The sequence below is a fragment of the Ascaphus truei genome, chromosome 10 (assembly GCF_040206685.1).
Source record: "Ascaphus truei isolate aAscTru1 chromosome 10, aAscTru1.hap1, whole genome shotgun sequence".
Lineage (NCBI taxonomy): Eukaryota > Metazoa > Chordata > Amphibia > Anura > Ascaphidae > Ascaphus > Ascaphus truei.
This window is the reverse complement of record NC_134492.1, coordinates 32,405,062-32,432,054: the sequence shown is the minus strand read 5'-3', so window position 1 is coordinate 32,432,054 and position 26,993 is coordinate 32,405,062. Positions and strand designations below refer to the sequence as shown.

The following is a 26,993-nucleotide window of genomic DNA, read 5'->3' as shown; positions in this document are numbered from 1 at the left end:
AATAACTGTGCAAACAGGTACAGTACATCTTGCGCCTGTTTTTAAAGATTTCCTGATAGGATGCCTCCTGGACCACACAACGCAGAGCGTTCCAAACAGTAGGAACCGCATGGCTAAACGCTTGGGAACTATTAGCAGTCTATCACCTTCAAATCAAAGTAATTAATATATAATAATTATTTCAGTCAAGCTACCTTAATTCTTCATATTGATATTGAGCATGCAACAATGAGCTTCAGAATCTACTTTGCTCACTAAGGCAAGATCACTGTTGATAATTTAGATTTTTGCCCAAAAAATTACTTTGTAATGATTTAACAAATCTGAAAGCAAATGTACAGTAATTAACATGTTTTAGGCTGTACATAATGAGAAAATTCATATGGTTCTGTAGCACGACTAGACTAGAAATATTCTCAAAGTTTGTTTTTTTGTTAGTCTACTAAATATCTTAAAAAAAACTGTTATAGGTGAATATTTTGGCTTAAGTAAACCGTAAATTTGATCAACTAAGAAAGCATATTGATCCATCCTTATAAGCTTAAAAAGCTCTATTTGTCATTCATCTGGCTATTCTATTAAAGTTCATATAGAGATATATCTTGTTCCCTGGATACATGATTCTGTATGTTTATTCTTATAGGTTTTTTTAAATTCCTAAGACATCTCCCATGCAACCTTTTCCTTCTGAAGCAGCCACAACAATGGCAACAAATATTCTTTCAAATAACATCAAACACATTTGGTCTTTTATTATTTTCTTTCAGCAATAACATTTTCAGCACAAATATCAGAAATCGGCAGCAAAGCCCATTTCTGCTGTACATATCTATTAAGTATCTGTTAATCTTTATGGCAGTTTCCAAGGCCTTTGCTTCAGTAAACATTACATAAAAATCATTTAACTATGGTTATTATTCTTTTATTCAGGGAGTCATGAAAGGGATATGATTTTACATACATTTATGCTCAGACACACTCCTTTGTGATATGCAAGTTACCTATGAAACCAACAAAACGCATAAATCTTGTAAAAGGAAATCAATAGAAGATTGCACTCATTTTAGGAAATTAAGATTAATGTGCTTTGTAAATTGAGATGGGTGAATTCTTCGCCGACATTCAATTTTGCTGCACATGTGGCGTTTCTTTGCGACTTTGTTTTGTAAAGCGACATTGGCCTACCTTCGTTCGAGTGTATGCAATACCATCATCTGCCACCGCACCGTCTATTCTTTTGGGAATGTTCCGACATTCGATTTACCCAGAAGTGAGGGAGGAGTGTCCTATTTTACTAGAGTTCCAAGTGCTATAACAAAAAACAAAAAGAGAGAACAGCGCAAGACCTCATAGTATAGTATATAAAAAATTGTATTAGATTAATTCAGCAGATGAGTATTGCACGTACATTTAAAATATAAATATTAGGCATGACATGTTACCACAACAGCTAGCAGCATGGAACCACTCAGGACTCAGCTGGGCTAGGGAAGGGATGGATTCTCGTCTCCCCCGGGTGTTCTTGGGTTTCTATCCTCTCAGATCATCATCAAGTTAATAGGCGTGGTGTTGGCGATGCTGCGGGAGGGGGGGGGCAGTACGGGGGTGTCCCACGGCTGCGGGGGGGGGCCTGGCGGCTGGTCACAGCAGTTGCCGCCAGCCCCGCTGAGACACCTGTCTCCCGATGCTGCTCCCTCTCGTGCCAGAAGCTTAGGCCACCGTACTTCCGGCACTGCCAACACGGAGACGAAGTTTAAGGCTATGTCCAGGGAGAAGGGAAGAGCAGAGCGGGTGAGCTGGCGCTCATGTGCAGTGACATCACACACATGTAAGCGCCAGCTCGCCCGCTCCGCTCTTCCATTCACCCTGGACGCAGCCTTAAACTTCGTCTCCGTGTTGGCAGTGCCGGAAGTAGGTTGGCCTAAGCTTCTGGCGCGAGAGGGAGCATCATCGGGAGACAAGTGTCTCAGTGGGGCCGGCAGCAACTGCTGTGACCAGCTGCCAGACCCCCCCGCAGCCGTGGGACACCCCCGTAACGCCCCCCCCCTACCGCAGCATCGCAACCACCACGCCCCCCCTCCCTTCCTGCAGCCACCAGCCTGACCGGCTGAGATCATCCCCAAGATTATTAACTTGATGATGATCTGAGAGGAGAGAAACCCAAGAACACCCGGGGGAGACGAGAATCCATCCCTTCCCTAGCCCAGCTGAGTCCTGAGTGGTTCCATGCTGCTAGCTGTTGTGGTAACATGTCGATAACATGTCATGCCTAATATTTATATTTTAAATGTACGTGCAATACTCACCTGCTGAATGAATCTAATATAATTTTTTATATACTGCACTATGAGGTCTTGCGCTGTTCTCTCTTTTTGTTTTTTGTTTTAGTATTGGTAGCGGAGCCATGCTATTAGAACAGCTGCAGTTACCTCATCTATTTACACACGTGAACGGAACAGGTTTCATTAACAAACTCAGTTTTGTTTCTATCACAGCACTATATATTGGTTAAGATAGCCACTTTATTGTTGTTTTAACTGATCACAATATATTCACCTTTATTTAAGGGTATTGGTATATTTATACAATATATCACCAAATCACTGAGCGCAGTTATTCACTTTTATTAGCTCAGTCAAACCTACTGTGAAAGGAAAGGTGGTAAAATTGTAGAGGGGAGGTATATACCTCCTGCTTTGGCAAACTATACCTCTCCCTACTATGGGTTAAATATCCAGGGGAGGTTCTGCAAGCACAGCCAGATGCAGATCACCTGTCCTTAATTAAGTGTAAGAAAGGCCAGGCTGTATCAGTTTTCCCCTCTCCCATTATTCCAGCTTAGAGAGCTGGATGCTACAGACAGGCACTGGCCTGCAACAGGTTTGGTTTATGATGTCTGTGTTTTATTGTTTGGTAAGTGGGGAAGCCACCCAAAGATAGCTAGAGAATTGCTGTCTAGTTAATGCTCAGATAGAGCTAAGATTTATTTTGATTCTTTTGTTTGTCTGATTTTGTCTGCTGAAGTGACAAAGAAAATAAAGCACTTAAACCAGAGCTGGATGGTCCTGTGCCTGTGCTTCACCCTAAAAGACAGTGGGTTTGAAGGTTCCCAGACAAGAACCCTTCAGGCAAAAAGGATATTTTGTCACACCACATTCAAACAACACAAGGAGAGACACACCTGTACACAAAAAGGTGCACACCTGGGATATATGCAGTGGCATAATGTAAATATACTTTGCATATCCTATGAGCATATATCCCAGGTATGCTCCTTTTTGTGCACAGGTGTCTCTCCACGTGGTGTTTGGAAGGTGGGTTTGAGGGGATATATAGTTAGCACTTGGTCCTCTAGTAAAATAGGACTCTGACTCTCCCTCCATCCTCAAATGCTTCTTTTCAATATAATAATCACAGTTTAATGAATAGGCCCCCAAGGTCCCAGTAAAACAGTGTGGTTTCAAAAAGCAAAATGAAAAGGGTCTCCATTAAACATTGCCAACTAGCCTGCAGAAACTTAAGGGGTTGGACACTTCCATCAAGATGAACAGATACTGAATAGATATATACAGTACAGCACAACTAGGCTTTGTTGCAGATTTGGTACCAATGCAAGGAAACGCGCATTCAAGTCACTAGGAGTTTTCATGCGCCAAATCAGCACTATTGCACTTATTTGAATAATCCCCTTAAATTCTATACTGCCAAATGAGTTGACGTAGTTTTCGCAAAGATTATAAATTCTGACTCTCGCATAATGTGATGTTTAATATTTACAGAGAAATTGAAGAAGTTCATGAATGCCTACATCTGTATGTGAGAATAATGTTGTCCAAATATAGGCAGTTTTACGCTATAACATGCTTTTCTATATTCATGTTTGTTTAAAAAAAATAATAAAAAACAACCCATTAATATCAGCCTTTTCTTTCAGGTGTGTGTGTGTGTGTGTGTGTGCGTGCGTGCGTGCGTGTGCGTGCGTGTGTGCGTGTGTGTGTATGTACATGTAGCATTTGTGTGTTATAATATTCAAAGATCTAAATGTGTTTAGTTGAATATCTAAATGAAACCTCTTTCATTTAGAAAAACAGGATGACATTCTGGTAAATGCTACAATGTTATCATTTGATATTAAAAAAAAAATACCTGCCAGAGAGACCTGAGAATATAAATGTATTTGAGAGATCTCAAAAGAAGTTTAAATCAATGTATTGCCACAGTTACAAAGTAGATGAAAGATGCCGCTGTCTCAATTGCTAGGAAACTACTTACAGTAGGAACTCTCACTTTGATTTCTTCGGGTAGTCTGTTACATTATTCCTCAATGCAATACATAGGGAGATTATTAGTACAGCTTTGATGTTGCACATCTTCAACAAATGAGAAGTAATAAGATAAAGCAGCTGAGACATGTGGTGTAATTATATGTATCACATGTGTAGTGTGCATTGCCATACTGGCTTATTTTTCGAATGAAAGGTGCACTTTTCCCAATGTGCTTTTCTTTCTTACTGTATGTCACTTGACATGTTTACTTATTTATTGAGAGACATTTCAGTTTACTGCATCCCTGCCTACTTCATGTGTGGACTGTGGTTCTCTAATATTCTATATGTACTACATGCTAAAATGATTACTTTGTTCGCTTAAAAAAACCACCTTTCACTTTTTTCCTAGTTAAAGAATAGTTTTGCATATAAATGAAATAAAATGTAAACACTATATATATATATATTTTTTATATATATATATATATATATATATATATTTATAAATATATATATATACTCACACTTTTTCACATTTAGAAGTGTATACAGTTTATACTTGCATACATAAATACACCTATTACAAGGTTTGGACAGATGATCATCAGAATACAGTAAATGCGGAAACCAGCACTCACAACTAGCTCAAACAATGGTGTTTCATTGTGAAGATCAACGTTTTTGTCCCCGTTGGGGACCCTCCTTAAGACGGTGCAGGTGACAAATGAACATCCATATAAACCCTACCCACAGTTAATAAAAAAAACGGCGTGAACACAACACCATACAATGTCGCAATATTCGCATATATGATGTCATGAACGAGCATATCTTGAATGCATAAGAAGAAATAAACAGTGAGACAAAAAGTAAATACAAGCTTGGGTGCTGACAGCTAGTAGATACCGTGAATAGGGAAAAATACAATGTGTAACAAAAAAACAAACTAATTAAATAGCAAAGACACAAAGAAAGAAAAACCGTGGCACTGAGAGTCATGCACCAGAAAAAGTGCAACACAGTACAAGGAAAATCCTCCAATGTAGCAGTAAAATATGTTAATGTATTGAAAGTGTTCAAAATTATCACAAAGTAACACACTGCAAAAGCATAAAGGAGACCAAGGCAAAACAGAAACAATGAATCAGCTCTGGGTAGGTTCAAGCAATTAAAGTATATGACAGTTCGTGCTGAGAATGATAGTTTTCGGAGGGCCGAGACACTTGTTATAGGAAGCAAAAAATGAGTGGTAATTTGGTGTGTGATAAAAATAGATAAAAATGGACGAAAATAGATCAGGAACATAAAAGTTTTACAATGTGACAGCTGTATGAGTAATAACACACTGCTGAGATGATACTGTATGTCTCAAAGTATGGGTCATACTTAGGTATCCTCCTACAGCACGTTAATGGACCAGAACAAACTGGCATACTGTAGTACATTGATGCTTTAGTCAAGGAGGGTCCATATGGGTATGATCGCATCCATACAAAGTATAACATTAGAAACAATATATAAAGCAGATACATCGTCCTCTGGGTGTCTGACACTCAGAAAGGAAGCATTCACCACCGGTGTCTTACAGAGGTCATAATGGTACCGATCCATTAAAAGTGGTGGGGACAAACACAGTAGTAAGACCCCAAAGAGATGCTGTGGTGCCACTATTTTCAGGGATAATGTTACTGTATCGAACCGCTACAATAACAAGTTTTGTGTGCCAAATATTTCAAATCAATGAAGTATGTATAAGGGATCTGTTCAATACCTAAGATGGCCGCCGCTATGAAGTTACATCATCCTCACTGTAGCAATCGGGACCATCTCCCTTCTTGGAAAATCCTGCCCTCAGTTCCCGACAGGAAGTGACTTCACCCTCATTGAAGCAATTGTGGCCATCTTACTTCCTGGCAAATCCTACCCTTTCCCCCCTTACTGGAAGTATGCCTCACTCTGGCTCTCATTGCCAGCAGTTGCCGCTGGCCTTTTAATAGCAGGCAGTTGCTACCTGACTTTGCTCATGCAAAGTACTCTATGCCTTGTTCTGCCTTTGATCCTGTTTGTCTTGACCCCTGCCTGGAACTTAGTACCTCCTGCCTTGTTCCAGTTCAATTCCTCCGTCCTTCATAGTCCTGAGTCTTCCTCTTGCCTGTGCCTGCATCTTCCCTGGAACTGGACCTGTCTTACCCTGCATACAGGCTTCAGATCCCAGGCCAAGGTCGGTGTACCTACTCATTACCTCTGCCGGTCCTTATCTTGTCCTGTAGTCAGCAGTGTTTCACATTGCAAGAGCCATGCAATGGACACACAGCGGTAGGGAACACCGACCTCCCCCCCCCCATATTAGATCGTTCGGAGGTCTCTCCTGAAGGGAGGGGCGCTATGGGGCCCTTCTCACGGCCAGCGCCCACTTTCTAGTGCCTTGCACCCTGGATGTTCCCCACCTGGATCCCTGCCTTTCCCCTTTTTGTGACCTGGTTATTGTATGGTTTGTCCTGCCTGGACTTCCACATGAACCCCTGCTTGTCCTTTTCTTGCTAACTGGATATTGGGACATGTTTCCCTCCATTAGAGAATATAGAAAACCGTTGCTGGTAGTGTAGGACCTGCTAAAGAGGGTTTACTGTGTTGTGGTTGCAGGCTTACAATCCTTTGGCCAAAGCATTTAACAACCCTTTCTTTGTATATAGTGCTGCTTCTTACTCCAGCCCTCACTGAGGATTTGGCGGTCTTTGCGCTTACTGGAACTCTGTCTTTAAGGAGGCTGGACGTCCTCCGGATAGCACCAAACCATCAAGGTCTGTTCCTGTGTGTTTCCAGTTTGTTCTGTTCATAGATCCTGTTCCGCATACGTTGCCTTGACCACAGCCTGGACTCTCTTCTGACCTCTCCATGGAAATCTGCCCAGAACCCAGCCTTGCACACTGCCTTGGTAACAACTCTCTTGGCTGTTTTCCCCAAGCCTATAGTGGATCATCTGGGGTTCGATCCTCAAGGGGGGGATACTATAAGGGATCTGTTCAATACCTAAGATGGCCACTGCCATGAAGTTACATCATCCTCTCTTAAGCAATCGGGACCATCTCGCTTCCAGGCAAATCGTGCCCTCAGTTCCCGTCAGACAGTTGCTATCTGACTTTGCTCATGCAAAGTACTCTATGCTTTGCTCTGCCTTTGATCCTGTTTGTCTTGACCCCTGTCTGGACCTGAGTACCTCCTGCCTTGTTCCTGCTTTGTTCCAGTCCAGTAACTCCTGCCTTCTCCTACACCTGCCCCGGAACTGGACCTGTCTTCCCCTGCATCCCAGGCTTCAGATCCCAGGCCAAGGTCATGTACCTACTCCCTACTTTTGCCCTGCGGGTCCGTATCCTGTCCTGCAGTCAGCAGCATTACAGTATGCATCCAAATATCACAATCCACATTTTTTTTAAAACATGGAAAATAAAGAGTACAAAAAAACCTACAGTTTTGCAGGACAGTTTAAATAATAGAAACCCACAAAAGAGCTATATGACGAACAAAAGGCCCTATAATAATAATTATTTTCTTATATAGCACAGACAGTGTATGCATTTTGTAGGCACAATGAGTCCCGGCCCTTTAAAGCTTACAATCTAATTGTGGTACCTGAGGCATAGGGAGATTGAGTGATGATCAAGAGTAAAGCAGACACTGGGATTTGAACCTGGTGTATCTGCTTCTAAAGCAGAACTAATCCTTTATAAGAAGAATTTAATAACATAATGCACAGGTTATGGTTACCTTGGTTGTAAGGCTGTCCATTATATATTGGCATGTATCGTAACAGGCTAGGCAGTGCATGTATGTATGTATGTATTTATTTATATTCATACATTACATGTACGTAACAGGCTAGGCAGTGCATGTATGTATGTATGTATTTATTTATATTCATATACATTACAATCATATATATAACAAATAAGTCAAATAACACATCATGGGAATAAGTGCTTCAGACATAAAAGTAACATTTAGGAAAAGGAGTCCCTGATCCGAAGATCTTACAATCTAATTGGTAGGAAGAATGTACAGAGATAGTAGGAGAGCATTGTGGTAAGTGCATCTGCAAGGGGCCAAGCTTTATGTACTGTATCAGGTGTATAGTATTAGCCACGGAGCTACTCATATTGTTAGTTAAGCAGGTCTTAAAGGTGGATAGAGAGGGTGCTAGTCGGGTATTGAGGGAACTGGCATTCCAGAGGTGTGGGGCAGTCAGTGAGAAAGGTTTAAGGCGGGAGAGGGCTTTAAAGGGGGTAGAGAGAAAACATCCTTGAGCGGAACGCAAGAGTCGGGATGGTACATAGCGAGAAATTAGGGTAAAATATAAGGAGGGACAGAAGAGTGTAAAGCTTTAAAAGTGAGGAGGAGAATTGAGTGTGTGATGCAGGTTTTGATAAGAAGCCAGCAGAGTGATTTCAGCAGAGGAGATGTTGAGACAGACTTAGGAAAGAGTAGAGTGATTCTGCCAGCAGCGTTTAGGATAGATTGTAAGGGAGACAGGTGAGAGGCAGGAAGGCCGGACAGCAGGAGGTTACAGTAATCGAGACGGAGAGAATTAGGGCCTGTGTCAGAATTTAAGCAGTCGAGCAACAGAGGAAAGGCGTATCATTGTAATATTGCGGAGGAAAAACCTACAGGTTTTAGAATGTGAGAGAGGAGTCGAATGTGACCCCTAAACTGCGTCCTTGCACTACTGGGTGTATGACAGAACTTCCAACAGTAATGTGGAAGTAAGGAGGTAGTGGGGCCAGGTTTGGGATGAAATATGAGGAGCTCTGTTTTTTACATGTTACGTTTAAGTAGGCGGAGGGCCATCCAGGATGATATCACAGAGAGACATTCAGAAACATTGGTCTGTGCAGCAGGTTTAAGGTCAGGGGTTTTAAAGTAAATTTGGGTGTCATCAGCATAGAGGTGATATTTGAACCCAAGAGATGTGATTAGATCACCTAGAGAGAGTGTGTACAGAGAAAAGAGGAGAGGTCCAAGGTTAGAGCCCTGGGGTACCCCCACTGAGAGATCGATGGAGGAGGAGGTGTTAGCAGAAGAGACACTGAAAGTACAATGGGAGAGATAAGAGGAGATCCAGGATAGAGCTTTGTTACGAATACCAAGAGTATGGAGAATGTGAAGGAGAAGAGGGTGATCCACCATATCAAATGCTGCAGAGAGGTCAAGTAATATGAGCAGAGGGTAATGACCTCTTTCTTTGGCAGCATGGAGGTCATTAGTTATTTTAGTGAGGGCTGTTTCAGTGGAGTGAGCAGTGCGGAAGCCAGATTGTACAGGGTCTAGGAGAGAATAGGTGGTGAGAAAATGGAGCAAGTGAGAGAATACAAGACGTTCAAGGAGTTTCAAAACAAAAGGAAGGAGGGAGACAGGCCGATAGTTAGAAAGACAGGTAGGATCAAGCTTGCTTTTTTGAGTAATGGTATAACTTTTGCATGTTTGAAGCAGGAGGGAAAGGTACAAGAGTAGAGGGAGGAGTTACAAATCTGTGTGAGTGTAGGGTCCCTTTTCATGGAAATGCCTTGCAACTGTTTCGGGGCACCTTCATTGAGTGAAACTAATGCTTGACCAATGTAAAATGCAATTTTTACGTTCAGCTGGCATTCTGTCTTGCCAACATACTGTAGTAAAGTCTGCAAGGACATTCAATGACACATTGACAGTCTATGCTTGATCTTGTATTTTATGCCACTGTGTGGGTGACAGAAAGTAGACTTTGGGATTAAGCTTCCATATGTCACACATCCCTGGTATTTGAACAAACCATCCTTATGAGCCCACAAATTTCTAGCCTTCTGTGTATATTTGTCCATGGGGCTGGGGGTATCAGCACATATCTCAAATAAAGGCCTATTTTTTACTAAACAAAAAACGGTTTCTGCATACAAATGTATACTTCAATAATTAATCTGTGTAATAAATATGCTAATGTTTCAGGATTGCTTTCCTAATGGAGAGTAAAGCTGTGGTACATTTATTAGAGATGAAGCGTTCATTTAATCAAGCATGTATTGATATGTGTGTCATAAGAGAAAATTGTGGTGCAGATGGGTTGCTTTTAAACACAGTTTCATTACACAGTACCATCTCTGCAGGAATGTTTGGTCCATATCTTGTGGTTGAGTGTCACAGATTGATGGATCTTTGACAACATGGACTATTTGGGAACAGGGTACACCTTTCTTCAGAGGAGGAGGGTTTGTTGTAGATACTATTCTTATAGTCAATTTACCACCTGTTTTCTTAATGGCTACTTTTGAAGAAGGGGGAAGGAAGCAAGTATCTTAGTTCTAGACAAGAAAGAGAATATATCATCTATGTACCTGTTACATGAGCTATAGTACAAGAAGTTGGGGTCAGAAAATAAGTTTGTTTGCATTCTGGTACATATATGTTGCTGTATGGTGGGGCCATATTAGACCCATCACTGCTCCTGTCAGCAATAAGTAATATTGAATATTGAATTAAAAATATTCCCTATGTAGCACAAAATGAATCAACATCATCAAAACTTCTATAGGTGGTCCCTTATAGTGTTTGTTGTTTTTAAAAAATAGTTGTATCCATTACACAAGAACTTTATAGCAACATGTGGATGATTTTGTTGCAATAATCTGAATAATGAAGTCCCACTATCATCCCATCTTTATTGGTAGGTCTGATAGAAATCTTATGATTTCTAGGTATAGATTTGATTGCATTTTTTTAGACTATGTAATATTAGAGCAGAATTGTTTCACATTAGTTAATGCTGCTTTGACAGTATGCGATAAAAGTCTACAAAATGTCATAATGTGGGGATTTTTGTTGACTGGGTGGAAGTTACACTTAAATAGAAACGGGTTATATTGATGAGTAGTGTTCTTGCTGAAAATATCCCTGCATGTCAAATTGCCCTGTAATTTTACTAATTTAACAATGTCCCTTATACCACAGCAAAAGAAAACATGTGGGGTGCAGATATAGATTTCTTATCGAGATGGTGAGCGCATAGAAGGAAAGATGATAAGATAAATACTTCATATATATAGTCCACTAGATGGAACAAACATAACACAGGGAATGGGTAATGGATAATCCAAAAAATGGCAAAGCCAATTCTTACTCACACGGGCAAGTGTGAGACAATCTTGTCAAGGTATCTTTTGGTGGAAATCCACTTCAAGGGATAATGCCCAAACTGATGTGGGGATTCCTGGTGGAAGAAGTTCACTCCCTGCGATGCACTCCAAACAGGGGCGAAATCACTCAGTGAATAAAAGACAATTTATTGAAACAACAGGACGTGACGAAGCGAGAGATACTCGCGAAACGCGTAGTCCTGTGTCGGCATTGTGTTCTGTCTGTCACCACTGAAGGGCACCGTATCTCCCGAGGAAGAACTCATTTGCAGCCCCTGCGACCGTACGCGGCAGCAAGGGAGTTCCAGCATGAGCTATATCGACGGAGACGGATGCCGGAAGTGCTGTATTGTGCATGTAAGTTTTGCAAACTTACTTGTTTCAATAAATTGTCTTTTATTCACTGAGAGATTTTGCCCCTGTTTGGAGTGCATCGGAGGGAGTGAACTTCTTCCTCCAGGAATCCCCACATCAGTTTGATTAGAGCTCATGTTTGTATTTACTTTTTGTCTCACCATTCATTTATTTTTAACCCACCGAGGGTTATGGTTTATAAGAATTCAATTTGTGAACCCAGCTATCTTGACGAAGGTCCCAATGGTGACACAGATGTCACTCTTTGCCATAAACACCATTATTTGAGCTACTGAGAGTGCTGGTTCCTACATTTATTATGTATGCAAACACACACAAAGTTTGATCTCTGTTAACCTTGATGACTGATATATATATATATAGATACACGTATCAGTCATCAAGGTTAATAGAGTCCAAACTTTGTTAAATTCGAATTATTAAATAGTTAAATATTCTCCACGTGAAGGCAAACAAAAAACAACAATTAAACATTTACCAATTGTTTTATAAAGGGTAACATAATAAATAAGATCAATACTCTGTTTTAGCTTGCTGGGAATATCTGTATACCTTTCCCTTTAAAAAGATATCTAACACTTTCTTCTGTAACTTCCATCAGAATCACAATGTTCCACATTTTCCCTGCACTTAATGTAAACTTCTATTTCCTGCTGGTAAAAGTCCATTTACTCTATCAATGTGTCATTTGTATTGTCCTTGAGATTACATTTCCTTGAAAGATCATTGCATTATTATCGGATATACAGTGTTGGCTAATTGTTTTTATATCCCCTCTTAGATGCCTCTTTTCTATTACATGTGTGAACCATGTGATTCGTGAACCTGATCTATGTATATGTCTGTATTATTTGCCATATTTGTATGTTGTCCACCTACATACATGTTTCATAAAGATCTACTGTACTAAAGTGTTTGAATACCTCCCACGTTCTCTTCTGTACAGTAGCTTCACCACTAAGTGCTTAAATATACTGACTACAGTGTTAAACATTGGCTATAGTTTGATTATCCTTCACTTTCCATAAGGAATGTCTGAAAGTGATTATGGTGAAGATCCATGAACAAGATGAAGGTATACAAATAATAAAATTATTATACACAACTTACAAAATATCCATCTTGTACATTTTGGTTGAGTTAAGTTGGTCTTACTACTTTTCTTTCGTATATTTTTTATTTAATAATTTCTTGGTTTCCATAAATACTAAAAACAAAAATGAAATACAAACATATGTAAATTAATAACGTGCTAAAAATGAAAAGCAATAACAATATTATTCATAAAACTCTTAACTATTTTAAAGAAATAAATCAAAATAAACCAATATAAATTCTAATCTATTTGTTGCAAAGAACGTGAGATCGATTTTAATTAGCCAAATCAGACAAAGAATACAATATCCGAGACAGATTTGCAGCTGATATCCATCGACTGATTTCATGCTTTTAGTGCTTGTTCCCTTCGTAAATATGATAAAATGTACTGTTAGGGATCTAAGCCCTATAGAACAGCTTCAATTTTAACAAGTGCCATGCTGTGGGATTTATTTGTCAAGTACTTTATAGGATTTATTCATTATTTATCTGAATAGTAACACTGGGTCACAGATAGCCGCAAAACTAATAACAGTACAAGATAGGATCACTTATTCTCATAACGGAGCATCAGTCTTTATCATTCCATCGCATAGCATGACATTGTAACTTTATGTAACATCTGCCTCAAATCATACAGTGTCAGGAACACAGCTCCACATTGTAATGCGTCATATTCGTATGAGTGCACCACACAGGGAATAAATACAAGTGAAGGTTTTTAAATCACATATGAGAAAAAAATGTCAACAGATATCAACAGCATTCATTACTATCCACTTTCTGCTTTGTTCTATGAAAGAACTATAAGTACAGTGCAGGGAATGTAGGTAATGTTGAACACTACTTATTTTTCATGACCCCATTAAATGTCAGCACTACTGTAACTTTCATAATTCTTCATTGCTTTCATCCACCGGGATTTTTGGAGTAGCGATCACAGGAATGAATTTGCATGTACAAGATATTTGTGAGCTCCAGTCCTTCATTAGGCATAGATACTCTGTGAGCCTGTGTAGATGAGATGAGTCCTTGGGTCAGAAGTGCAATTTGTGGATTGGATAACAAAGCATGATGTGGTTGTATTATCATGAAAATCACAAGTTTATTTCTTCATTAAGACTGTTGATCTTTTTTCCAATGACATACTGTACCACAAATTTGGCTTAAATATGTGAACCAGGCTCTTAGGTACCAAGTTTTCTAAAGGGAATCAGTAGCTTTAGGGGCATGTGTATCAAATGTAGTGCAATTCTGGGGCCAAAACATTTGTAATCAATAGTATTTTTTCTGTAAAATATCTGGTGCCGTTTGTTTTGCCCTGGAATTGCACCAATTTTGCATTGCTATATTGAGTATAGTCCCCGTTGTATGCAATTAAAATTTGCACTCCCTTCACTTCTAGTGCAGTAGTTTTCAACCTTTTTTGGTTAAGGAACTCCAGAATTCGATTGTGAAATTCTGGGGAACCCCAACCCTCGCTCCCCTGTCTCGCCCCCCTCACCTTCCCGTCTCTCTCATGTCTCTCCCCCTCACACTCTCCCCCTTTTGCACCCTCTCCCCCACACTTTCTCCTTTATGCTCACTCTCCTCCTCTCTCCCCCTTTCTCTTCTATACTGTACACATACTCTTCCCCTCTCACTTACACATGCACACAATCTCCCCCCCACACACACACACAGACAAAGACACAGACACACATTCTCTTTAAGGGAGACGGCTCTCGCGCTGATGCTTCCTCTCCCTCCTGTCAGCCAGAAGTTGATGGTAGAAGCAGAGAAAGGAAGGATAGCAGTGACCGGGTGGCTGCTGCTGATGGTATCAGAGTCAGGGTCTTTGCTCACTGTGTGAGGATTGGTCTTAAGTCCTGCCTCCGTGGCGTGTCCTGTGACGCCACTGGTAACGCGCCTCATCCTGACAGGATTGTGCATATGCATCGTTCTACTGTCGTCAGGCAAAGGACTGAAACAGGAGTTAACACTAACAGCAGGATAAACATCACACTTACTTCACCTGCGGTGCTTACTTCACCCCCTGACGATTGAGTGGGCGGATGGCAATCGGCATTCACAGCCATACAACTCAGCATGTATTGGATCTGCTATAAGAGGCAATCATCCCATCCAGCCTTGCCTTTACCCTGATTGGCTTACTGTCCTTTATATGCTCACCGCTCCCTGCTCCAAATCGGCTGAGCACAGTAGTCCTGCGACGAACTGCTAACCACAAGCACCCAGCTTGCGGGGCTCTGCTTTACCTTGTGTAATTCTGCTAACCTTGTCTTTTCTCCTCGTATCCCCGACCTCGGCTTGTACCTTGACCCCCACCTTCTCTTTTCCACGACCTCGGCTTGTATCTGACTCCCACCATCTCTACACCTCGACATCGGTTACGCATCGACTATTCTACATCTCCAACCCTAGACCACGGAGAGTATTAACATTATCATACTTCTCCTACCCTGACCCGGCCACACGACTACGAATCTGCACACCGAACACAGTCTCACAGCTGCAGGTTGGTCTATTCTAATCCCCACCTCAGCCTCGCGGTTCTATCCTGCTTGTGGCAAGCACCCGTTACACTGAGCCACTCCTACTGTATGCATAGATAAAGTATCAACGTTAATGTGAAGCCAGTATTTCTTATTGTATGTTTCAAATGCTGTGTAAAGAGGTAGCAATTACCCATTCTTTTTCCAGATAAACACTGATATATCCTGAGTGACTATTGTGTTCAAAAGTCTATTTTATTTTTTGTGCTTATTAAGAACATTTGTTGCCAGCTGCTGAGAACCCAAAGGAAATTGCAGGAGTAATGTCCAAAAGCCAACATCTTTATTTTGTCGCTACTAAAAATCATACTACCAGGAGTCCCAGATGACTTTTCCTGACCCAAAAATTACTTTCTTATAAGAAGATTTTATTGACTGAAAAAGACACACTCAAAGAGTAGTTTAAAATGACACATCACCTGGCCGAGGACTGTAAATTGTTAGTTTTTAATTTAGCTCTTACGTTTAGAAATGGTTTGTAGAACTATTTTCTATAATCTATATTAGATTTCTTCTAGCACTGAGTAGGGAATATAAGCCTCTCACATATAAAGAGAAATGAAGTAAGGAAAGACTTGCCAGACAAGTCTCTAGTGCTTTGAATGGTTTAATGATTCTTCTTTTGTACAAGTCTCTTTTATAGCAGTAAGCATACCCAGGGAAGTACACACAGTATCTAACCCACTGCATGTCTATGTACATAGGAATACATCACCTTTTTTTTTGTTGCTCCTTGATTGCTTATGTCCTTTATGATTGCTTCAGCAGCACATACAGTATATTCAAATTCAAATGAAACAAAGAAGATTACTGTTGTCTATCACAGATCCACATATCTTTAGGTAGTCCTGGCTGGGTATCAGACTAGACACCTGATTCAGGGAATTCCCTCTGGACCAGGTATTAAGCCTACCGAATTCAATTGCCAGGACTAATTGATTCACGGTGAGCTGAAAGCTCCTAAGTAGGACACAGAGCACTATGCAATGGTGCACCTTCCTCTTTGCTTCACTGTACTGCTGCCTAAAGGTGAACTCCAAACTGCTGGCTGCTATAGGTGCTCACGAGGGGACTACTGTATATGTTTCAGACTGCTGTGTATATTTGTCCTGCGGTCAGGGGCCTGCTTGTGATGTGGTAGTCATGGTGCCGTGCAAATCAGTAGTCAAAGAACCACTGTAACATTATGGCAAGCACAACTCTATAAAAAGGGACTTTACTAACGTCAATGTTTTGGTGCCACATTAGAACAAGCAACTGAATCCTTGCGCTTAAAAAGCAAGACTGAAAGCTGTGACATAAGCTTTCGCCAAACATTTGTAAAAAAAAAAAAGATGTACACGAGGATGCTGCTATCCTGGGCTAGATGAGTTGGGGATTTATGCTGATCGAGTCTCAACAGCAATCTAAGCTCCTTCCTCCTTCCAGGACTCAGATGCAGAAACACCCTCTATTACAGGGTCTAACTGAAGCAGTAATATGCCTCCATCCCAAACCCACAAACCCGAGTCCATTTCTAGCAACACCTCCTGTGATTGGACCCCATGTACGAACCTTGTTCAGGACAGCCCTGCATATACGTACATTTATGAAAGTGGTCACTTTCACACCAATTCATACAGTGTAAGGCTGAGTCCCCGCTGGCACTGAACTCGCTATGTGCTTGGCGCTTAGCGCGCTTACCTCTGTGAATGGGAATCCTCCCGTTCACACTCGCGCTGTGCGTGGGCGCTCCTGCGCATGCACGCACATTCTCCCAAGCTTTCTGCTTGAGGAGACACTGGAGAGATTCTTGCAGGGTCACATGACCCTGCTCTGACCAATGGGAAGAGAGAGGGTGTGTTCTAATGCTCTGTCACTACACCATTTTGCTTTTTTTGCCGTAGCTCTGGGGACGGTAATCTGGCTACATCTGTATGGGTTATGTTGATAACCATTCAACACAGAACGTGAAGTATCTAAACTCTTGTAGAATCACTGTGGGGTAAAATGAATGGAATGTTATTACCATCACTTAAAAATGCCTTCCTACAACTGTATGATGACTTAGTATTTAATCTAATCATATGGGGCAACGACTGAGCCACCTGTGCTGAAGCAGGGATATTGTTAAAACCACACCTGTTGGTGGCCCTTCAGGACTGGAGTTGACCACCCCTGCTATACAGTTACGTTTTCCAAGCTGTGCTAAGTAAGGCAGAAGACACATTCAAATGAATGGTCAGCTCGTCTTATGGCAGAGCACTGTGTAGTAAATATTCCCTCATTCATAATATTGTCGGCATTGGGATGAAATGAGTGGTTAAACTTGTTACTTTGTCTTGGCTTTAAATGAGACGTCTGTGCACTAGTATTTACTGCAACAAAATAAATGTTTTAATTTTTTTATTGGAACACCTAATTTACCAATTTACTTCACTACCTTTTTAGGGGGACACTCTTTAGGACAAAAGGAAATAAATAAATAAAAACGGGGGGTTTCTTCAAGTTAAACTGCTTATTGACTTGCACTGTGAGCAAGCAATCATTGTTTAATGAGCCGCAGTCCATTGTAGAAAAATCCAGTTAATTACAATGCAGCTTCCTAATAAATAGTAGTAGAAGTCAAAATGCTGCAGAGACATTAATATGTTAACAAGAAAGCCAAGAACCATCACCGGTGATATTTCTAAAGCACGTTCCTTATCTATTCTCAGTATATTATTTGTGCTTGTTTTGTTTCATCCACTGTAAGAAATTGTGTGCTGTTTATGAAATACCATTTCATTGGTAGCGATACCTTTACAAAGAGCAATCCATGCCACATCCTACATGTGTGGTTTTTATAAATAAATGAGTTCTGTTGTATTAATACTTAAAAAAAATTAATTCAACTCTTAATACCGTTGTTGATGAGTTTTAATATACTGAGCATCCTCTGATTTCTATGCCAGGCTTAGCACACCTCACCAGCACAAGATCTTTGTAACACTTTCCTGTTTGTGATAATTTGGTGCCAATATCCCCAGCAGTTAGACCTGCAAACTGTAACAATAGATAATGTTACCTTAGTAATATAAGAATACATTGTAGCTGCTGAGTTACATTGACTGAAAGATTGCTTGAAACTGATAGGCGGCCATTTGGGAAGCAGGATATTTGCTGATCGATCGCGGGAGAACTAATCGATCGGCAGCTTAGGTAATTAGTTTTCAGTCAAGGTAACCAAAGGCTGCATACTGTATATATTAAAAGAAACAAAAGATTTATTTTCTTTAAATAAAATGTAAGCCATCAATACCGCCACTACGTACCGTTCCCACTTATAAAATATAAGTAGCGTATGCGTCCAGAGGAATACCAAAGTGTAAAGAGAACACACTTTTAATAAACTACGATGCTTATGTCTTATTAATAAGTTATGTTTCTTTGTAACTCTCTAGGTCTGCAGTGCAGTGCAAAATCAAGACTTCACGGTGATTGATGACTACTGCACAGGCCTAAAGGCACTGCTGTACCTTCAAAGCATTGACGAGCTTCAGGACTGGGATGGGCAATGTCCCCCTACTATCCACCACCAGAAAGGAAAACCTGTCCCCAAGATTGCAGACATTATGGGAAAGGTTTGCTACTTTCTCCTATTCAGTCCATTTTTTTCATTTTAGAATTTACACCAATGTATATTTTTGTTTCTATTAACGATAAGTGAATTTGTCAAGAACACGAAAGCTGCTGCTACTGCATTTAATCCCCTTTGTTTTTTTAACTTTTGATTCCATTGCATTGGCACAGTAATGTAATCGTACAGTATGAGCCCAAATTTGGGCAGTGGTTCTCATGTGCATTTGCCATTCATTGATTCCCATAATATAAAGTCAGCAGAAAAATCTTGAAGCTGATTTGTAATTGTAAATCAGAAGGCAGCAACCTTTAGAAAAGCGTATAAACCTATAGTTGTGTGTGTGTGTGTGTGTGTGTGTGTGTGTGTGTGTGTGTGTGTGTGTGTGTGTGCGTGTGTGTGTGTGTGCCCAAGTGGTGGTAATGTTTGTTGTACAGGAGCTTTGGCTTGGAAGACAGGAGGGGAGGGGAGGGGGGGAACACAGGGACATCTGTCACAGGCCTGGATGTGGAAGTAGTTGGGCCCCACTTTTGTTTTTTATCCGGTGCCATGTACTTGGACCTGAAGAGACCCTGCATCACATCTAGGGCATGAAGGGCAGGAGACAGACAGACATAGATAGGTGTGGGAGGAGAGACAGGAGCAAACAGTGAGAGAGAGAAGGGCAGATAGTGAGTGAAATATGGGGAGAGGGAGATGGGGTGAGAGAGATGGGGGAAGAGAGACACAGAGTACGGGAGGGGAGAAAGAGTCAGAGTGAGAGGGGACAGAGAGGTGGTGAAGGGAGAAAGAGAGAGGTAGAGGAGAGGGGAGGAAGGGAAAGAGTAAGAGAGGGGAAGTGTGTGATGGGGAGATAGAGGAGAGTATGTGAGAGAGGGGGGGGGGGGGCGACACACAGGTCCGCTGTCAGGGGGGACCAGACACCTCTCCCTGCTCATCAACCGGGGGGATGTCAGCGGCCCAGATAAAAAAAGCATGTTGTAATATAATCTTTGCATTTGTTTCTACCTTTAATAAAATTGATTGTAATAACAATCACTAAACACTAAATTTAGCTTATTCTGCAAGAGAGATTGCCGATCATGCAGAATAATACCCCCTCTTTAAATACTTCCGCAAGCTATAGGGCAAATAAAGGTATGGTCTGGTAAGATTACAAATTGGTGTCCATAGCTAGCAGATGTATGAGATTTAGATGTGAGGAGATTTCAACATAATCTGTCGCTTGCAGATTATAGCTCAGTCTCCAGTAAAATAATAGTCACATCATATGCTTTCAGGCAAGACTAGCTGCAGTGCAACACTAAACATTAGATGGATTATTCACCAGGGTGCTCTAGTTTTAGAGAGAAATGGGAAATGTCCATAGAAGTGGAATAAGCTTGCACAGTAGCTGTTATGGCTTTATTAAAAAGCCAATAAGTCTCTCAGCTCTGAATAATAATGTGTGTCACTTTAGCATTCAATGAGTCACAGAAAAATAATAGAGAAATTTAATATTTAAACATTTCAATGTTATTTCATGTAATTGCCTGTATGATGGTACCATTATGGGAAAACAAGTAACATTAGAAATGTATCTTATTCTCTCACTAATGGTGTAATCTGAGTTGTCATCATGAAAGGCCTTTGTCATGTGCCTCAGAAGGAGAACAAAAAAATACAACTCTACATGGTGCTCTGCTTGTCACTATCAATTATTAACAACACATAGGTGGCATGAGAAGATGTTTTAAGGAAGCATTTACTAATTCAAAAGAATCTTTAGTTCAAACAGGTCATCAGAAATAAAAGAATGAGTAAAAAAGCAAATACTATTTAATCTGGTTTGAAAAGTTGAATTGTAATACTTCCAAAATAGAAAAAGAATTGCCTTTGTCTTTCATTGTTCTGTATATTGTGTTGAGTGCCAAACTATATTATTCGTGCATACAAAAAATGAAACAAATAACTTAATGTTAAAGTTACAGATTGATCTACGGTTAATTAATTTCATATTTGTATTATCTGAATGATGACTGCAAGGGTAGAGAATAAAAACATCTAAGACACAAATAAATATAATGTATCACAAAGCTGCTGAACCTTAAGCAATGCTTGACAAATGTATTTAGAAAGCCTTATTTCTGGCTGTTACATTGCATGCGCATGAATGTTTGTTGATACAGTAGAATCATACTTCTCTAAGAAACATGACATGCAATCACTCTTGCAATACACAGACATTATATTGCCACTGCACTATATGAAAAATGCATTTCATAATTACAAAATGATTGTTGTGTGTATGAAATTATGGTGCGTTTGTACAAACAGACGTTGGTTGCATAAATGTCCTGGATAGATTAGCCTCTCTGTATTCTTATATTGTAGGGCAGAGTTGTTCAACTCCTGCCTTCAAGCCCCCCCCCCCCCCCCCCCCCAAGCTGGTCTGGTTTTCAGGATATCCCAGCTTTAGCACATGTGACTCAATCAGAGGCTCAGTCAAAGTCCGAGCCTCTGATTGAGCCACCTGTGCTGAAGCAGGGATATCCTGAAAACCTGACCTGTTTGGGGGGAGGGGGCTTGAGGGCAAGAGTTGAGCACCCCTGTTGTTGGGCATGAGCATGAAAAAGCTAAAGTTACTGCAGGTTGTAGATGTTGGGGAAGAAAAGTGGTGGGAAAGACCATGGAAACCAAATACCTAATGCACAACATTAGTAAGGGAGGGCTTGTATACGCCACCCCCATAATTCCAGACATTCGTCCTACAATATTGCGGGTATAATCTATTTTTAAAGTCATTTAACCCACTGAACAATGTTTTGAGGCATACATTGCAAAATAATTATTACTGTCCTAAGATCTACTACCCTTTGAGTGTCAGTTGGGCCATGGCACCAGAGTACCACAGGCCCTCCATCAGATTGCGATCACATGACCGTGACATCGCGATCACATGACCGTGACATCATTGATAGCGGAAGAGGAGTCCAATTCTGTTTCCCTGCTAGCCAGATCATGTTCTGCGCGTCTATACGAAGTCTTCCCTAAAACAAACAAGCTAAAAAAGCCCATGATGCAGCCACTGGGTCAGGGTGAGCAACCCAGTCCTCAAGGGCCTCCAACGGGTCAGATTTAAGGATATCCCTGCTTCAGCACTCAATGACTGAGCCACTGATTCAGCCACCTGTAATGAAACCGGGACATCGTTAAACCCTCACCTGTTGGTGTCCCTTGAGGACAAGAGTTGCTTAGCCCTGCACTCCATCATGGGCCCCTGAAGTGCCATACCCCCTGACATAGTGGCTACATCATGGAGCACTGTAAGGGTTAACGGTTTCAAATGTGATGGATGAAATTTGTTTCAATTATGAAATATGCTTAATCAATTACAATTGGGGTTGCAAGGAATCATGCGTAGTTGCTAATATTGAGAAACCCCAAATAGTTGTACCATTTACAAGTTCGAAACCTCCCGTTTTCTCTATTTTGCTTGACATGGTTTCATTGACAGGTAAACGACCAACGGTTATAACGATGTCACAGTTATATAGATGAATTCAGATCATTCAGATAAGTCATTACGGCAGTCCTCAAGACTCCTCAACGGGTCAGTGTTTCAGGCTATCCCTGCTTCAGCACAGGTGACTCAATCAGTGGCTCAGCCTTCTGAAGCAGGGATATCCTGATAACCTGAACCTGTTGGGCAGTCTTGACGATTGGCGTTGAGAACATTTTAATGAAGGGAATAGTGCCAAACTAATTTGATCAAAGTCGTTTTGCAGTTTTTGCAGTTTTAAAATAAAAGACGTTCACGTGTTTAGCTGAATGCCGGAAAACAAATACTTGAATCTATTTGCATTGGGATTTGAACACATGCGGAGCTGACAGCCCAAAATGAGGAAAAGCATAACATTAAAAAATGTATCCAGTTACAGTAGAAGTGAACTGTGCAAATTGGGTAATGTAATTATCTCAGCATGATAGGATAGGGGAGCGCATAAATGTATGAAAATTAAGGTTTTAAAAAGTGGAAAGATACAACATTTATTGAGATACACTAATAATAGTAAATAGCTATTAACAGTTAGTAGTATACTGTACTACTTTATAGAGATGTGTATTACTGGTGTTAGAAGAAGCAATTCCATCGCATATTTGACTTTCTAGTAGCATTTAGAGGTGGCAGTGTATTTTGCCATTTACACATTACATGTATGTGTTTCATACAGTATGTTGAGCTTTAACTGAGCTTAATAGATCTATAATGAGGCTTGAGATTATATTATGCCCTGGTTATGTGGGTGGCCTTTTGATGCAATGATTGGTCTTGTCCAAAAAAATTTAATTTATTTATTTATTTATTATGTTGTCCGCTTTTTAATTTTGCTCATATTGTTAATTTTACATTAACCCTTTCGTTGCCGAAGAGGTCGGAAATGCATTACGGTGCCTAACCAATCAATTGTAGGCCCCACTACTTGTAACATAAATGTTATGTCAATTTAGAGGCATATTAAAGCAGCAGTCCAAGCTGCCGTTCAATTTTTTTCCCCTTTAAATATGTGCATCAATACAATCCACACAATAAGTAATTAGCTAAGTTGCAGATCGATCCGTTCTCCTGTGATTGATGTTCAAAGATTCGGCTCGGGGGTTCACTAAATGGCTTTCAGTGCAGCAGACGAGGACCAAAGATGCAAAGTTATGTGGGGAAGATCATGTGACCAGACTACATCTACCACCACCCATTCAAAGGGTGTGTACACTAGGGGCAAAGGTGCCAATGGAACAGATTTTTCCCCCCTCTGACTAGTGAGTTGGTACTGTGGACAGGATTCTCAAAATGTGGCAATATCTGCGTGCATCCCAGGCCAATAAAATAGAGTACGATTGCAATCAGTCATTTTATCCCGGCTTAACTGCAAAATTAAATGTTTGTGGCACCAGCAGCTGTTTTACTGCCTCAGCTGCTTGCTTCTGCTTATCAATTCTCACTCACGAGCTCAAAGATGCTGGCTCTGTTGCTGCTGCTCCTGACTGTGGCTGCTGGTGTTGTTGCAAGGCTACAAGCGGCTTCAGGAGGGACTCATTGCATCACCTTCATTAAGAGGGGACCTCAATCCCGCTTCTGTCCTCAACAGGTAGTGGGGTAATCAGAGGCTTGACACCAGGATCCAATCAAATTGAAAACACTTTACTGTAGCATAATACAGTGTGCGTCTCTGTGTGTGTTGCGCCTGTAACTGTGGTGCGTGCGTGCGCAAGGCGCCAGTTACTACTGTGCAGACGCGCCCCATGGCGCCTACTGCTTAGGTGTGCCCGGGCACTGCACCTACTACGCAGGCACGCTGTGACATCGGAAATTGCTCCTGCACATGCGCGCCGAGCGTGGGAGGCCTCCGCATGAGCGCCAGGTGCCATAACGGCTTCTGCCAGCAGTGACGTCACTTCCGGGACTGCACTTCCGTCTCCAACAAGGAGATTTACTCCAAGGAAAAATTTTAATTTGGTAGGTGTCAGCATAGAAGTTTCACTGAAAAAATCAAATTGCGCAGGGCTACAGGTTCTGCTGCTTTAATCAAGTGCACCTGGAGCTGAGAAATGAGCTCTGCAACTCCATGTTCTCATACTGTAGAAGACCAAAATTGTCTCAGACAAAAGCAGTCTGCATGTTAAGAAGGGACATGGTGTCTTTCTCTGTCACAGGGCAATATTTACTCAGCAGCGTTCTGCCGCAGGGCAGCTTCGGCACTGGAAAACCCCTTAATACTTATTCAAGTCAATGGACTGTAAGGGGTCTTCCAATATAAGATGGTGTCCTATGGCAGAAGATGACTTGGTAAATAAGGGCCCATATACTTTGTGTTATAAATAACACATAAGTTATTTACAACAAACAAGTATGTGAGTTTAATCCTGGTAGTTGACAGTACACCAGGGTTAGTTGACTTTAGTATACAGCATGTATTATTTGACTTCTGTCTTCTTGCTGATTTGAGGGATGTTTAGGTGGAGGGATATTATACAGGGAAGTACCACAGACTATTTTAATTTGTGGGAATGGGCCTGAGAAAGGGAAATCGTTGTCCCCGAAACGGTCGTTGCCCCCCTATAATATATCACCTTTACCTTACTGTATGTTATACGTCACCTGTGGTTTTTCTCTTTTTTGTCTACTGCTTTTTCTTTATCCCCTATGGTTGTTGTTCCCCACGTTTTTTTCCCCCACCTCCCTCCCTCTCCAGACTTGTGATTTTTTGTTTAGCCCTCTTTTTTCACGTTAGGCTCCCTGCTAGCCTACAATAGGGTTGTCTTACGTTATACATTTATTGTTTCAATACATAACTGTTAGTTTTCTATTGATGACTTTGATTTATTTTTTCATTTTTTGAGTGCTGGGAACCATCATATCTATTTATTCACAAAAAACATTTGTAATTTACTGCTATTATATGCAAACAGTCCTTTATACAGTACATATGTGGTTCCTTTGATCAGTCCTCCCCATTTTGGCATATAAAGACTTTTAAATGGTAGACATTAGGAAGATATAAAGTAAACAGATGCAGTAGAGTAGAAAAGTTTATATGGGCCTAATCGAGCATTTACAACTGGGGTTCTCTGAGTTTGTATATGCACTTTCGTTACTGCTTTAGGTTAAACCCTTATCAGAAAAGGCTTAAGTTACCTGCCATTTATATTGAGGTGTGCTTGTACCGTACATTGCAAAATAGTTAATGAACACGTGAAATCACCTTAGCTATCCATACTAAATACACTTTGTGCAATAACCTTTGAAGGTTATGCGCACCTCATCCAGTACTTGTGACTGGCTAGTCTTGTCATCTACTAATAGCACAAAAGGTTAAAAACTATAAAAAATAAGACTTTGCTGTCAGACAGAAGAGTTTGAAAAGAGCTCATGCATCATCTGCTTCAGCTTTCTTTTTTGCACCGCCTGACACTCCTTAGAGATCAGAGTGTTTGTTTTTTCTTGAACACTATTGTCAAGTCATATTTTTGTTAAAGACATCATTAAGGATTGTCTAAATCGTGTCAGGTGCAGAGCATCTACACTTCTGACAGTTGGAAGGTCTCCAGGGCTAACTGCCTAGTAGCTATTCTAACAACCTTTATAAAAGCCATTGCTACATGGTCTTCTGGGTAAGGAGATGATATCCCTGAACTAGAGCGATTCAGGATCCCTAAATATCCTAACTACAGTTAGGTTATTTGTTTAATCTTTGCTGTTTACTTTTATATTCTCCTTTCCTATTGCTAGATGCAGTAGATGAAAAGCTAATAAGTATTGTTTTAAACCTACTCTACAAGGGATTCTTCTACTCTTTCATCCACTCAGAACCCTTCACAACATGACAAGTTAGCCTTATACATCTCCCCAGATTACAGTTAAACTCTGTAAAATGTTAATTAACAATCAAATACTGCTTTTCTCCACAAATGTCAAAACTGCCATTTAGTGTATTATAGATAAGACCCTACTTTTAAATCTATAGCAAACTTGTTGATCCATTCAAAATTGCACCTTTTAGTGCACCGCTGGCATGAGTTTTAACACGTTATTGTGCAATGTGCACATTAATTCAATGGAGCTACGAGTTGTTAAATAGTTTAGTGTCTTACTGCACGATAACGGGTGCAGTAATGTTGGCTATTTCCGTACTTGAGGAACAGAAGATCTGTTTTGTTTTACAGTGGTTAATATTGATTTGTAATAGGTTAATATATAACTGAACTTATACAGTACATAAAATTAATATTGGTTACTCAAAACATAGGACACTAATCATGTACAGTATAATAATTTACACTCATTTTTGAACCTTCTCTTGGCTTGTTACTATTTAATTTCCCTTTATAACTCTAAATATATAAAAAGTTTGGTAACAGAATTATTATATATGGTTTGCGTTAAATGTAAACGTGGTAGTCTTTA

At 40.5% G+C, this 26,993-nt stretch overlaps 1 protein-coding gene across 1 annotated transcript in view; it reads left to right on the top strand.

Moving 5' to 3' along the window:
• DPYD (dihydropyrimidine dehydrogenase) overlaps nucleotides 1–26,993 on the top strand; it is a 755,572-nt gene that overhangs the window by 652,198 nt on the left and 76,381 nt on the right. Inside the window, 1 exon segment of the mRNA XM_075616482.1 lies at nucleotides 18,876–19,055. Coding sequence (XP_075472597.1) covers nucleotides 18,876–19,055 — 180 coding nt within the window.